Source organism: Oryctolagus cuniculus, chromosome 1, assembly GCF_051225735.1.
Source record: "Oryctolagus cuniculus isolate XC-2025 breed Fujian yellow rabbit chromosome 1, ASM5122573v1, whole genome shotgun sequence".
Lineage (NCBI taxonomy): Eukaryota > Metazoa > Chordata > Mammalia > Lagomorpha > Leporidae > Oryctolagus > Oryctolagus cuniculus.
The window spans coordinates 34,972,585-34,988,957 of NC_142867.1; the positions used below are offsets into that span (position 1 = coordinate 34,972,585).

The window sequence follows — 16,373 nt, forward strand, 5'->3', positions numbered from 1 at the left end:
GTTAATTAAATAGTTCAACTAATAGTATTAAGTAGAATAAAAAAAAATACTAAAAGGGATAAAGTATTAAGTTGTTCCTTGACAGTCAAGACAAGGGCTGATCAAGTCATTGTTTCTCATAGTGTCCATTTCCCTTCAACAGGTTTCCTTTTTGGTGCTCAGTTAGTTGTCACCAATCAGGGAGAACTTATGATATTTGTCCCTTTGGGACTGGCTTAATTCACTCAGCATGATGTGTTCCAGATTCCTCCATTTTGTTGCAGATGACCGGATTTTATTTTTTTACTGCTGTGTAGTATTCTATAGAGTACATATCCCATAATTTCTTTATCCAGTCTTCTGTTGATGGGCATTTAGGTTGATTCCAGATCTTAGCTGTTGTGAATTGAGCTGCAATAAACGTTGAGGTGCAGACAGCTCTTTTATTTGGAATATATAATCTTTGTTATTTCTGAATCAGTTACAACTGAAGAACTTTTCACTTTATTATAACCAGACTGAACGAACTGGTCCAGCTCTGGCTCCTTGTTTTATGATTTGGCACTCTCATTGTCACTGCAAGTGATGCTTGGTATGTCTTCAATGTGCACCATTAATTCTGCTCTAGAAACCCTGTTACCCATTCTACATTCAGTCCTACATCAAACAGACTTGCTGTGGGCTTGTCTTTTCCTTCTTAGAGCTCTTCTGCCTGAGTTTATATTAATTATACTTCACTTATCCATTCAGGTGTCTACAAACTTGGTACTCAGTGGCCATGGTTTGACTGGATTTTAACTGACAGGCAAGGTAGAGCTGTAGCTGAGTCTACTTTTGGGTTATAGAGTCTGACTCCTTGGGTATGCATTCCTGCCCTACTTCTTAATAGGCATGACCTTGAGCAAATGATTGACTGCCCTGAACTTCAATTCCCTCATATACAAAAATAACAATGCCTATAATAATGACATAATAATGATCAGGTTGTTGTAAGGACTAAATATGATGTGATATAAAGAAATTAGTGTATGGGTCAGAATTTTTGTTGTGAAACTAAGAGGTGGAGGTAAAGTCAGAATATGTGTGTATACATACACACACACACACACACACACACATATCTGGGAATCTGACTCTGCAGATCACATTCCTAATCATTATGTTACATTGTCTTATCTATTGGGCAGTCCACTTTGCATGTTAGAGAAATTTGCCCTTCTTTATTTATGGTTAGGCTGATTTCTCTGATGCCTAAGTATCCTAATTCTGATTTCAGCCCTAAGCACATCCTACTGCCTATCTATCCAGAAGTAGTTGAATAATGGTTTTCTAAGTTCTGAAGTACAGTGTACAATAGGACTTGTTTTTAATCAACATTAGATGCAATCAAAAGATAAATGAACAACACCTGATGCCTCCTGGGGTTACACAGAAGCAGGAAGTTGAATTGGAAGTGGATCATGGACTCAAACCCAGGCAATCTGATATGAGACCCATCACTGTTTCTATTGATATATCCGCCCCCCCCCCCCCGCCCCATACATTGGGTAGCAAGTAAATTGACTGTCTTAAGGGAGGCTTTAGCTGCTGAGGTAGTAGTGATCATCATGGCAGAATCCTTGGTAAATTGTGGACTGTCTTCCTGCCAGGCTATATGGAAAGTATTCGTTTTATTTCAAACCTACAGTTGTTTCTATGTGGAATAAAGCTGTTAATCTCTACGTTACATTTTCCTTACAGACGTAAAGGAGATGAATCTCAGAAGTGGGTGTTTGGAGCTGATGGTTGCATTTACTCTAAGGTGAGGACTTTAGAAACCACTGCTTTTATTCTTAAGTTTTTCTATTCCCATATTGTTATAAAATGCACTATTACTAAGCAAAAGAAAAGCTTTTTCTGTGAAAATAACTTCACCCCACATTTAGAACTTTGGAGTTTAACTTAATTGCGTTCCTTCGGAGGTTTGTATGATTTTTCTGAAAGATTTATTTATTTATTTATTTATTTTTATTTATTTATTGGAAAGGCAGTTGCAGAGAGAGGGGGACAAACTGGGAAGTGGGGAGTAGAGATCTTCCATCTGATGGTTCACTCCTCAAATGACCCCAATGGCTGGGGTGGACCAGGACTAAGCCAGGAGCCTGGAACTCCATCTGGGTCTCCCATGTGGGTGACAGGGACCTAATCACTAGGACCATCTTCCACTGCTTTCCTGTGTGCACTAGCAGGAAGCTGGATCAGAAGTGGAGCAGCTGAGACTCTAATTAGCACTCATATGGGAAGCGAGTGTTGCAGGTAGTGGGTTAACCCCCTGTGCCACAACTCTGCCACCCCTTTTAAAAATATGTATTTATTTATTTGAAATTCAGAGTTTCAGAGAGAAAAGGAAAGACAGAAAAAGAGAAAAAAAGTTTTGTTTGATTTTAAAACACAAATTTTCCAAAGCCAAAAACATGTTTCCCTGATTCAGTGCTATAATATAATCCAGAATTTCTTTTTTTAAAAAAAGATTTATTGGCCGGTGCTGCGGCTCACTAGGCTAATCCTCCGCCTGCGGTGCCGGCACCCAGGGTTCTAGTACCAGTCGGGGCACCGGATTCTGTCCTGGTTGCTCCTTTTCCAGTCTAGCTCTCTGCTGTGGCCTGGGAGTGCAGGGGAGTATGGCCCAAGTGCTTGGGCCCTGTACCCGCATGGGAGACCAGGAGGAAGCACCTGGCTCCTGGCTTCAGATCGGCGCAGCGCCAGCCGTGGTGACCATTTGGGGGATGAACCAATGGAAGGAAGACCTTTCTCTCTGTCTCTCTCTCTCTCACTGTCTAACTCTGCCTGTCAAAAAACCAAAAAACAAAACAAACAAAAAGATTTATTTATTTTACTTGAAAGTCACAGTTACACACACAGAGAGGAGAGGCAGAGAAAGAGAGAGAGAGAGAGAGAGAGAGAGAGAGAGAGAGAGTTCCTCCATCCACTGGTTCACTTCCCAATTGGCCACAACAGCTGGAGCCGGGCAGATCCGAAGTGAGGAGCCAGGAGCTTCCTCTAGGTTTCCCGCGTGAGTGCAGGGACCCAAGCATTTGGACCATCTTCCACTCTTTTCCAGGCCATAGCAGAGAGCTGGATCAGAAATGGAGCAGTCGGGTCTCCAACTGGCACCCATATGGGATGCTGGCACTGCAGGCAGTGGCTTTACCTGTTACACCACAGCGCCTGCCCCAACCCAGCATTTCAAGATATCAGTTTTCTTATTTGTTAACATCAGGAGGAATAGTTTGGGAAACCTAGCAATATCTCCTAAAGCTGAGCATGTCTATATAGCCTAGCAATTCCTCTACTGTTTCTATGCTCAATAGAAATTCTTATATATAAATGTATATTGAAGTAAAGATATTTACTAAAATGTTAATTGTAGTACCACTAATTTTAATAGAATCAGAATGAGAATTATTCAAATACTTGTCAGAATTAGGAGGGATAAAGGAATTGTGATTTGTATATTTGTTGGAGTACTAACTGGCAGGATTGTCAGACTTCTATAAACAGCCAGATATAAATCTTCTGGGCTTTGTGGGCCAAGTGATCTTTATCTCAACTTCTCAACCTTGCTTTTGTGGCATAAAAGCAGCCCTAGACAATATGTAGACAGATGTGACCATCATTCAACAAAATTCTATTTACAGAAGCAGGTTGTCCATATTTGCCCTGCAGATTGTAGTTTTCCAATTCTGTGACGTGTCAGTGCCAGCGAATGAACTATAAGTGTACATAACAATGTACATCTGTTCACAAATGTAATGGTGAACTAAGAAACCAAATCCAAAAAATATTCACTGTCTTATTCCAGGTAAGTTGGAGACTGAGCAAAACAATGACTCTGTTGTGTTACAAGTTAAGGGAGTGATTATGCCTGAGGGCAATAGCGACTGAAAAAGGGACTAGGGAGTGCTTCTGGTGTGCTGTGGTGTGTTCTGTTTCTTGACCTGGGTGGTTAGCTAACCAAGCATTCAGTGTATGCAAATGGATTGAAGTGTACATTTACAAATGAGATACTCTTCTGTATGTATATTACATTTACATTAAATGCTTATTTTAATAAGGTGAGGATGTTGGGCTGGTGCTGTGGCATAGCGGGTAAAGCCACTGCCTGCAGTGCCGGCATCCCGTATGGGCGCTGGTTCGAGTCCCGGCTGCTCCACTTCTGATCCAGCTCTCTGCTATGGCCTGGGAAAGCAGTGGAAGATGGCTCGAGCCCTTTGGCCTTTGTACCCTCGTGGTACACCGGGAAGAAGCTCCTGGCTTAGGATTGGCACAGCTCTGGCCAATGTGGCCATCTAGGGGAGTGAACCAGCGGATGGAAGACCTATCTCTCTCTCTCTCTCTCACTCTCTTTCTCTCTGTGTATAACTCTTTCAAGTAAATAAATAAATATTTAAAAAAAAATAAAATGAGGATGTTGACCTTGAGTTTTCATGATTTCTTCCCTGCTCTATGATTCCAAGCCTAAATGATGTTAATCAGTTGTCAATATTTAAGATAGTCAAAAGTTAGATTATTTAATGGTATGATAATGTGGGCTTTCAAAACGATTATTTATCAGAAATGTTAAGTTACATAGATAATTGAAAATACTTGCCTTATTGGTTTCCCAGGGCTACCATAACACAGTGCCATGAACTGGGTAACTTAAAACAACAGCAAGTTACTTTCTCAGAGTTCTGGAAGCTCAGAGTCTGAAATGAAAATGTTGTCCATTCATATCCTCAGCAGGGCTCTTCCCTGCTTTTTTCATCTTCTGGAAGTCCCTTGGTTGTGACAGCATTGCTGTAATCTCTGCCTTCATCTTTACATGGCTGTCTCCCTTTCTGGGTGTGTATCTTTCATGGCATTTTCTTTTCTGTATGTGTCTGCATCCACATTTGCCTCTCTTTACAAGGACACCAGTAATATTGGATTAGGACCCTTTTGAAAAAATTTTTGAAAGATTTTACTTATTTGCTAGAGTTACAGAAGGGGTGGTCTTCTGTCTGCTGGTTTACTTCCCATTTGGCTGCAATGGCCAGGGCTGAGCCAGAGCATAGCCAGGTCTGGAGCTTCTTCCAGGTCTCTTACATGGGTGGCAGGAGCCCAAGCACATGGGGCTATTCTCCGTTGTTTTTCCTGGTGCATTAGCAGGGAGTTGGATTGGAAGTAAAGCAGCTAGAACTTGAACCAGCACCCTTATGGGATAGGACGCCGAAGCACTGGCCTCAGGACTGGCCTCAGGACCTTTTTCAATGACTTAATAATGAATTGATTACATCTGCCAAGGCTCTGTTTCCAAATAAGATCACATTCACAGGTAACAAGGATGAAGGCTGCAACATAACTTTTTTTCCTTTTAAGACACAATTCAACCAATTACACACAGAGTGTTGGTTACCAGTGTATAGCCTCTCAGTTTCAGGACTATCCTTCATTGTCCAGCGCCTGCCTTGGGCACCTTTTCCATTTAACAATCTGGAAGATGGGACTTGGAATATTTTCACCACAAAGAATTGTTACATGTCTAAGGATATGGATATATTTACTCTGATTGGACATCACACAATATATAAATGTATCAAAACATCACATGGTACCATATAAGTATGTGTAATTTTATGTCTTTAAATTTTTTAGATAAAAATGTAAAAAAAAGTCCACAATTAATTTTTTGATTGTCGCCCATTGATCAAGTCAACAAAATTCCATTTACCAAGCTTTCACCTGAATCTTTTTTCTCTCTGATATTCCTTCTTTCTTTCTTTCTTTGCTGTTGAATCTTTTACATTGAAAAGTTGATTCTATTGATTCCTATCTATGTATAACCTAGTACCCTGTTTCTATTGCACAGTAGGATGACTATAGATAATGTTAATGTATTGTTTGTTTTGCTCTGCAAAAACAAAAAAGCATAGAAGTTAGGATTTGGATGTTTTCTTTTTTTTTTTTTTTTTTGACAGGCAGAGTGGACAGTGAGAGAGAGAGACAGAGAGAAAGGTCTTCCTTTTGCCGTTGGTTCACCCTCCAATGGCCGCCGTGGCCGGCACACCGCGCTGATCCGATGGCAGGAGCCAGGAGCCAGGTGCTTTTCCTGATCTCCCATGCGGGTGCAGGGCCCAAGCACCTGGGCCATCCTCCACTGCACTCCCTGGCCACAGCAGAGAGCTGGCCTGGAAGAGGGGCAACCGGGACAGAATCCGGCGCCCCAACCGGGACTAGAACCCGGTGTGCCGGCGCCGCTAGGTGGAGGATTAGCCTAGTGAGCCGCGACGCCGGCCGGATTTGGATGTTTTCAGTATAAAGAAATGCTAAATGTTTGAAGAAATAAGTATGTTTTCCCTTTTGGGATATTACACAAATACGTACATATATGCCAAATATTACATATCTTATAAATATGTACAATTTTCCTGAAAGTGCATCCTTTACCACAATTTAATTTTTAAAAACTTTATTCTCGCCGGCGCTGCGGCTCACTAGGCTAATCCTCCGCCTAGCGGCGCCGGCACACTGGGTTCTAGTCCCGGTTGGGGCGCCGGATTCTGTCCCGGTTGCCCCTCTTCCAGGCCAGCTATCTGCTGTGGCCAGGGAGTGCAGTGGAGGATGGCCCAGGTGCTTGGGCCCTGCACCCCATGGGAGATCAGGAAAAGCACCTGGCTCCTGGCTCCTGCCATCGGATCAGCGCGGTGCGCCGGCCACGGCGGCCATTGGAGGGTGAACCAACGGCAAAAGGAAGACCTTTCTCTCTGTCTCTCTCTCTCACTGTCCACTCTGCCTGTCAAAAAAAAAAAAAAAAAAAAAAACAACTTTATTCTCCCTGAAAGACACTTTGTACCTCATGACTATTTTCCACATACTATCTGCCACCCAGCCCTATTTTTAGTTACAGATTTGCTTATTCTGTTTCATATAAATGAAATCATATAATAGGTGGTCTATTAGGAATAGTTTATTCCCATTAGTGTAATGCTTTCCAAGTTCATCCATATTGTAGCTTGCAATAATAATTCATTTCTTCTTGTTGCCAAATATATTCCATTGTTTAAAAATATCACATTTATCTGTTTACTTATTGGTTGAAAAACATTTTGTTTCTCCTATTTCAGCTATTGCGGATATTGCTGTTATGAACAAATTTGTATAGAAGTTTGTATTGGTATAGAAGTCTATTTCTCAATGTTATGTAGATAGCAGTATAATTTCTGGGTCATAGGATAACTCCAGATTTAACATTTAGCACATAGCCAGATAGTTCTCTGAAGAGCACCTCTCCATTTTACTTTCTCACCATCAGCATATATGGTTTCCAGCTTCTCCACATCTTTGCTAATTTTGTTACTCTCTGTTATTTTGATTATAGTCATCCTTGTGGGTTTTAAATGTTAACTCATTAAGGTTTTGACTTGTATTTTCCTAATGATTAGTGGTGTAGAACATTTTTTCTTGCACGTTTTTTGGCTACCTGTATATCTTGTTTGGTTAAGTGTCCACTCAAATTCTTTGTTCATGGTTTTTTTTTTTTTTTTTTTTTTTTTTTTTGACAGGCAGAGTGGACAGTGAGAGAGAGAGAGAGACAGAGAGAAAGGTCTTCCTTTGCCATTGGTTCACCCCCCAAATGGCTGCTGCAGCCAGCGCTGCGACCGCTGCACCGCGCTGATCCGAAGCCAGGAGCCAGGTGCTTCTCCTGGTCTCCCATGGGGTGCAGGGCCCAAGCACTTGGGCCATCCTCCACTCCACTCCCGGGCCATAGCAGAGAGCTGGCCTGGAAGAGGGGCAACAGGGACAGAATCCGGCGCCCCAACTGGGACTAGAACCCTGGGTGCTGGCGCCACAGGCAGAGCATTAGCCTAGTGAGCAGCAGTGCTGGCCCAAAATGTTCATGTTTTAATTGGATTATTTGCCTTATTCTTTTTGAGTATAAGAGTTCTTTATGTATCCTGGATATGCATCTATTATCAGCCCTAGAGATGCAAATATCTTCTCTCATTTCTTAAGTTAGCTTTTTACTTTTTTGATGGCATTGTTTGCAGCACAAAATTTTTCATTTTGATGTAGTTTTCTTTTGTCACTTGTGCCTTGGATAGAGTTTCTTAGATTTTTTTTTTAAGTTTTAGATTCACAGCAAAATTGAACTTAGAGTCAGTTCCCATATCCCTCCTGGTTTGCCCCCTCATCTTCCCAATCACATAATTCTCACCATTAACAATTGATGAGACTACATTATCACATCATTATCATCCTAAGTCCATGGCTTATATTTAGGTTCACTTTTTTTTAAAGATTTATTTATTTGCTTGAAGGTCAGAGTTACACAGAAAGAGAAGGAGAGGCAGAGAGAGAGAGAAAGAGAGGTCTTTCATCCACTGGTTCACTCCCCATTTGGCCGCAACAGTTGGAGCTGCGCCAATACAAAGCCAGGAGCCAGGAGCTTCTTCCAGGTCTCCCACTTGGATACAGGGGCCCAAGGACTTGGACTATCTTCTACTACTTTCCCTGGCCATAGCAGAGAGCTGGATTGTAAGTGGAGCAGCCAGGTTTCAAACCGGTACCCATATAGGATGCTGGCTCTAGAAGCGGCAGCTTTACCTACTATGCCACAGTGCCTACCCCTAAGTTCACTCTTGGGTTGGGTATTCTACAGGTTTGCCTGGCAAATACTGATCATTTCATTGTTACCATAGTTTTATCTTTTCTAGAATGCCATATAGTTGGAATCATATAATATGTAGCCTTTTCAGATTGACTTCTTATTATGCAAATAAGGTTCTGGAGTGCCTTACATTTTGAATATGCACACGTAAATATTTTCTAACAGTGCTTAAAGTTATCTAAGGGTTTTGGGTGCTCTTTGGTTATCCATGGAATAATCCCTTATACTTTTTGCTAGAACAGTAGTTCCACACCATAAAAAGTACTGCAAGGGCTTTATGTCAAAACTGAGGGAGTTATCTAGGCATGTGGACATGATGACAAAGGGCATGTTGTTTAATTTCTCTGAATCTGTTTCCTCTTCTTGAAAATGGGCATAATAATAGTACCTATTTCAAAGGGCTGTTGCAAGATTTGAAATGTAAATATATTTCCTGTGGGAAATTGATGCAATGGTAGCCTCTAGATATACTATTAAATTAGCTGTCCTAGAGCTCACAAAGCAGAAAGGTGCATAGACCAAATTAAAAAGCTAGATTAGGGTGGGTGTTTGGTTAAGCTGCCAATTATGGTCCTGTGACCCAAATAGAGTGCCTGGGTTCAGTTCCTAGCACCAGCTCCTGATTCCAGGTTCCTGCTAATGCAAACCCTGAGAGGCAATGATGATGACTCAAGTATTTGGAATCCTGCCACCAATGTGGGAATCCTGGATTGAGTCCCTGGCTCCCACTTCAGCCCAGCTCAGTCTCTATTGTGTTCATTTAGGGAGTGAAACAGTGTAAGGGAGTTCAATTTCTCTTTCGCTCTCAAATAAATTTATTTATGTATTTATATATTTATTATTTTTGAAGATTTATTCATGCAAAGTCTCACACACACACACACACACACACACACACACACATCTTCACCAGAGCTGGGTCAGGCTGAAGTTAGGAGCCAAGAACTTCATTTGGGTTTTCCACATGAGTTACAAGAATCCCGGTATCCGGGCCACCATCCACTACCTCCTAAGTGCATTAGTAGGAAGCTAGTTTGGAAATGCAGAGTAGTGGAAACTCTAGCCAGGCACTCCTAAATAGGATATAGGCATCCCAAGTGATAGTTTAACTCATTGTGTCACAACACTCATCTCTCAAATAAATTTTAAGAAATAATTTGAAGAAAATTAAATGTTCATAGTATGATTTATTAAACAAATTAAAAACACAAAGTAAAATATGTGGGAGGAGAGATGGGTAGTGTTAACAGATTCAAGATAAGGCAGCAATGGGTTGAATAGCCATATCACCTGAGTGTTGTTCCACAAAATTTACATTCTTTCTGTGCTTTGTCATGCTTCCCAGCTGATGATCTGATTATAAGGATGGGCATTGAAATTTGGGGCCCAACAGACACAAGGTGCCTAAGGCAGAGATGCATACTTGCTCCATGAGAGCTAGGATGCAAGTTCATTTGGTCAAGATCCATGTTCCTCACTTAGAATAATGAGCAGTAATGTTTGTTTGTTTGTTTGTTTGTTTTGACAGGCAGAGTTAGACAGAGAGAAAGAGACCGAGAGAAAGGTCTTCCTTCCGTTGGTTCATCCCACAAATGGCCACTACGGCCGGCGCACTGCGCTGATCCGAAGCCAGGAGCCAGGTGCTTCCTCCTGGTCTCCCATGCGGTGCAGGGCCCAAGCACTTGGGCCATCCTCCACTGCACTCCCTGGCCACAGAAGAGAGCTGGCCTGGAAGAGGGGCAACTGGGACAGAATCCGGCGCCCCAACCGGGATTAGAACCCAGGGGTGCCGGCGCTTCAGGCTGAGGATTAGCCTAGTGAGTTGCGGCATCCGCCAGTAATGGGTTTTTACGATAGTTTTTTTTTTTTTTTTTAAATAACCCTTTTATTTCAGAATAGCACCCGCATGGGAGACCAGGAAGTAGCACCTGGCTCCTGGCTTCAGATCAGTGCAGCACTGGCCGTAGCGGCCATTTGGAGAGTGAACCAACAGAAGCAAGACCTTTCTATCTCTCTCTCTCACTGTCTATAACTACCTGTCAAATAAAAAAAAATTTAAAAATAACCTTTTTTATTTCAGAATAGCCTTAAATTTACAAAACAAAAATTGTGTAGTATGAAAAGTTCTCTTTTACCCCATATTCAATTTCTTCTATTACTAACATCTTGTCTTAGTATGCTATCTTTGTCATAATTAATGAGCACACCCATTTATCTAGCAGAGTATCTCAAGTGATAGAATGGTGGCTAATTAAAGACCTCATGACTATTGTGTGCCTCATATGTCTCATTTATATTTGGCATATCATAAATATTTGTTTCCATGAATGTTATTTAGTAGCTAATTATGAATTGTAAGTCTATTTTGTCGTTCTGTCCCATTCTATCTATGTTCACGGGCATATGCTTGATGACTCTGTCTGACAATCCTCAGACCACTGTCTTAATGCTTAATGCAGCTCATCCATTTGATCATCATTTGATTTCTTGTCTTTTGGAGTAAAACTGAACAATACCAAGCAATTTAGCAATTATATGATACATATGTGTATTTTGTTTACAGTAGTACCTCATATGTAGAAATAATTTTAACATTTTAATTTTACCAGTCTAAAGGAGAAGATTAGCTATCTGCCTAAACTTGATGATGTTAAACAGTTATTTTAATATCAAAGTAATTTGGTATGATTGTGATCTGAAATTGACAGTAAAATGCAAAGTTGATCTGTTTACTGTTTCAGTTGGATGGATTTTTGACTTTTGCTTATAAGGCTGGTACTACTTTTTATTGATTTTTATTTTATTGCAGGCTCTTCCTCAATTTGTTCTGACCCACCTAGAGGAGCTAAATGCACGAGTGCATGTGGCCCAGACGGAGTATCACAGTCACCATGGCACCAGGACCACAACTCATCAGGAACGTGGCAGAAACTTAGCAGAAGAGGTCAGTGTAGTGAGCCAGAGCCAAGGCAGAAATATCTCTCTAAAGTTTATTTTGAAAAGAGAAAAACTGTTCCAGTTACTTACAGGAAACAAGCACAAAATCATATCTCAACTTTGCTAATTGTTCAACATGATACACATAACTTCTACATACACACACTTGCACTTAGGTAAGTGCTTACATACTTCCGTAAAATTATTTTATTACGTAAGTGATGATACAATAACCTTTTTTTTAGGACTGCTTTCTTTTGGTCTGGCTGCATACAATTATTTCTGTGCTATCTGAAGACCGTTTTTGGTATGCATACTTTGTAGATATTTCCACTCAGGACAAATTAGCTACATTATTCCTACATTTCATTTATTAGGTGCTGCAAGAGAATGCCAGCAACCCTGGTTTGAAGCAACTACCAGAACCCTCAGACACCCACTTCATGCCAGAAGGTTCTCTTGAGGAGACAAGGCAGCTGACAGTGGCACTGGTGAGGAAGCTGAAAGAGAAACATCCTAGGGCTGCTGCTCAGAGGTAGGGCACTGACAGAACTGAGCTCATTGCTCAATGACATTCGATGTTTTCCTTCAGTTTCATGTAAGATTGATTTCTTGAAGATTATTGAAATATCTCAAAAGCCCTTTGGCCTTTAAGCATAGTAGTTTTTGGGTCATATTTGATGAAAAGAGGTGACATTTATGTGCATTTGGCTAAGGATTGATGTATGTTATTGTTTATAACATTAATATTCTGAGATCTCACTGAAATACTCTGAAATAACATAAATAAGCTAAGTCAAAATGGAACATAAATCCAGTTACGAAAATAACATACAGTGGGCAATACTTTTTATTTTCCATACGAAGAATATTATACTTGGACCTGAGGGTAAGCACATAATTGATGGTCTTAGATAATGATAACTTAACAAATTAACACCATTTCTTATATTACAATAAAAGTGTTGTCAGTGACTTTGCTAACCAATTTAAAATCATATTTGATTAAAAAGTAGAAAATCTCTTATCTTATTTGGAGACTAAAGATTATTATTATTATTTTGTTGGGTTTGAGATTATAAATCACATAATGACATTAGAAACTGTAATCTTAATCTATAGTTGCTTGAAATTATGTTGATGGAAATACTCTCAAAGAAGTAACACAGTTCTTATCACATGAACTAAAGTTTAAGGGAACTCCTAAACTTCAATATACCAACTGTAGGTAGAAATGTCACTCGCATAAAAAATTGATGAATTCTTATTTGGATTAAAAGCTACTTTATATTCTTAAATTACATCTCCTCATCTGAGATTTCCATGGGGGGAGGACATTGATTTTTCCTGATAGAAAGCAAAAGTGAATCTTCAATTTCTTATCTCTTTCATTTGTTATATAAACCTCAGATCCTTTGTATTTGCTGTTTTGAAGATAGAACACAAGCAAAATAACCAATTTAGTACCTTACTGTATCATGGTATGAGGGTATCCTGCACAGCATGATAACTTAAGTTCCATGCCTTTCCCTTGCTACTAATTTTTAATCACAGACAAGGTTCTCAACTCTCTTAGGTTCCACCACCTGACTACTTAGCTGCAGCCACATAACCAGGCCACTCTTTGCAGGACATTCTCTATTCCCGTTACTAGAATGTAAGTCCTTTGGGGACAGTCTTCGTTTTCATCTAAAAGAGGAACTCAGGACACTGGGGCCTTGAGGATGACACTGCTCTTTGAGGCTGTTGGACTATCTTCCTCGGCTTACATTAAAGCCATTTCTTTTGCCTTCATTTATGGAGGATTTCTGGGGCTTGTCATCTGTCTTATCGTAGGCTTTCATCCTTATTCTAGATGCATTTTATCCTGTAAATATTATTTATGTTCTTAGATGCCTGAAGTCTAAATGGAGTTTCTGTTCTTGCCCTGTGCTGAACCTGGCTCTACTGATAACCCATTTATTTCCCCATGATTTTCCCCTTCCCTAGTTTGGAAATATTTTCATCATGGGTAAAGAGCATTGGGCAGGTTAGGGATTTGGCTACTGCATTCTGTTCTTGTATCTTCCCTGTGACAATAAAATCTGGTGACTGCACATAGAGAAAAGCGCATACAATGTTTGAAAAAGTGAGTCCTCCTCCCCCCAAAAAGGAGAGTTTTAGTTAAAGTCAGCTAACATACTACTGTCCCCTATTTGAGTTGCTAGAATTTAATAACATGTCTTTAACTCTCTGAGACTATATTAAGTCCCAAGGTTTCAATTTTGTGAATGTATTGATGGCATAATATTTATTTAAAAGTTACCAAAAGTGGCATATTTATTGTTTAATATGTTTTTATGGATGTACTGTATATAAGATGATGGGACCTAATAGGAGCTCAGTAAGTGGTAGTGGTGAAAATGTTCTGCAAACAAGTAGAAAAAAAAGTTAATGGGGACTATACAGAATCCTTGCTTATTTATAGTTTCACTTACTATTGTCTCGATTACTTAAGATTAACACTAGCCCGAAAATCTTAAAAGAAAATCCCAGAAATAATTTGTAAGTTTTAATTACATATTTTCATAATTATTCTATTTTTATCATGCTTTATTGTTAATCTGTGTGCATAATTTGTAAATTAAGCTTTGTCAGAGGAACATAGGTATAGGAAAATCATACTCATAGTCTAAACGAGAGTCTATACTATCAGTGGTTTCAAGCATTCACTGGGTGTCTTGAAATATTTCCCCTATTAGTAAGGAGTGCAAGGATGGAGGGAGCCACTGTAAGAGTACTTCAGAAAGCTCGTGGAAATAGAATTAAAAGATATGTTTATTATGGTACAAAAATTGTTGAAGTCCATGCATAGTTTTCTCAAAATACACATTTTCCAGGAACTTTGGAAGATTGAATATATTTAGATTTGTGTTTTTTTGGTTAATAGTTTTGATTGGTAAATATAACTGACATTTATTTAATAAGAAATTGCCTTGGGTCTTTCTTAATGAGACTTCCTCAGAGTTTATGTCTTGGGGTTCATCGATTCTTTCTACACAACATTGTTTTTCTCCAGTAGTGAATCTGAAAAAAATCAAGAAAGCAGTCCCATCTCTAATACTTACAAAAAAACCTTGAGAATAAACTTAATATAAGAGAGTTCTACAATTCAAACTGTAACTCACTGAGGAAAGAAATTAAAGATGACACAAAGAAATGGAAAGATATCTCATGTTCATGGATTGAAATAATCAATATCATTAAAATGCTACCAAAAATGATTTATAAATTCAGTGAAATCCCTCTCAAAGTTCCAATGACATTTTTCATGAAACTAGAAAAAAACACCACTACAATATGTGTGGAACCATGAAGATCCCAGATAGCCAAAGCTGTCTTGAGCAAAAAGAACAAAGCAGGGGGCATTACGCTATCTGTTTTTTTTTGTTTTTTTTTTTTTGTTTTTTTTTTTTTTTTTGACAGACAGAGTGGACAGTGAGAGAGAAACAGACAGAGAGAAAGGTCTTCCTTTTCTGTTGGTTCACCCCACAATGGCCGCTGTGGCTGGTGTGCTGCAGGCGGCGCACCATGCTGATCTGAAGCCAGGAGCCAGGTGCTTCTCCTGGTCTCCCATGCGGGTGCAGGGCCCAAGGACTTTGGCCATCCTCCACTGCACTCCTGGGCCACAGCAGAGAGCTGGACAGGAAGAGGAGCGACCGGGACAGAATCCAGTGCCCCGGCCGGGACTAGAACCCAGTGTGCCGGCACCGCAGGTGGATTAGCCTATTGAGCCACGGCGCCAGCCACACTATCTGTTTTTAAAATGTTACAGAGAGAGAGAGAGAGAGAGAGAGGGAGGGAGAGAGAGAGATGGATGTAGACTAATGGAACAGAAAAGAAATTCCAGAAATCAATCCATGGATCTACAAACAACTAATCTTTGACAAAGTAGCTAAAATCCATCCATGTAGCAAGCTCAGTCTCCTCAACAAATGGTGCTGGGAAAACTAGATTTCCATGTGCAGAAGTATGAAACAAGACCCCTATCTTATACCTTATATAAAAATCAACAGAAAATGGATCAAGGATCTAAATCTATGATCTGATATCATCAAATTACTTGAGGAGAATATTGAGGAACCTCTGTAAGACGTTGACACAGACAAAGACTTCTTGGAAAAGACTCCAGAAGCACAGGAAATCAAAGCCAAAATAGACAAATGGGATTATGTCAAGCTGAGAAGCTTCTGCACTGCAAAAGAAACACTAACCAAAGTGAAGAGGCAACCAACAGAATGGGAGAAAATATTTACAATTAAATTGATAAAGGATTAATATCCAGAATCTACAAAGAGCTTAAGAAAATCAGCAACAAAACAATCCAGTTTAGAAATGGGCAAAGGACTACGGACTTGACAGCCATTTTTCAAGAGGAAATTCATAACATATGATTAGCTCTTTGTTAAGTAAAGAGTTCAACAAATAGTATGAAGAAAAAAAAAAACTGTTCCTTGACAATCAAGTCAAGGGCAGCTCCCTTCTTGAAGTGGATCTCAGTAAAAAATGAGTGGGAATAAGAGAGGGAGGAGGAAGTTTGTCACTGTAAAGCTGCATAGTTCTGCATACATTCCTATGGACTTACTTATAAGGGTAGAGTTTAAAAACTTGTCATGGGACTCCAAATCCCATTAAGCTGGGTGTTAAAAATGTCATCTTAATTGTTAAAGTGATCATATTAGGTGTTAAAGTGAACATATAGATAGGTTTAATTGTTAAAGTAATCATATAAATAGGATCAAGTGTCTGG

At 39.8% G+C, this 16,373-nt stretch overlaps 1 protein-coding gene across 9 annotated transcripts in view; it reads left to right on the forward strand.

Moving 5' to 3' along the window:
* The window catches only part of DCDC1 (doublecortin domain containing 1), a 553,166-nt gene that overhangs the window by 334,407 nt on the left and 202,386 nt on the right, over positions 1–16,373 (forward strand). For all 9 annotated transcript variants that reach the window (XM_089309905.1, XM_089309913.1, XM_089309931.1 and 6 more), the window contains 3 exons: positions 1,720–1,780; positions 11,457–11,591; positions 11,962–12,119. In XM_089309905.1, coding sequence (XP_089166031.1) covers positions 1,720–1,780; positions 11,457–11,591; positions 11,962–12,119 — 354 coding nt within the window. The remainder of the gene's footprint in view (positions 1–1,719; positions 1,781–11,456; positions 11,592–11,961; positions 12,120–16,373) is intronic.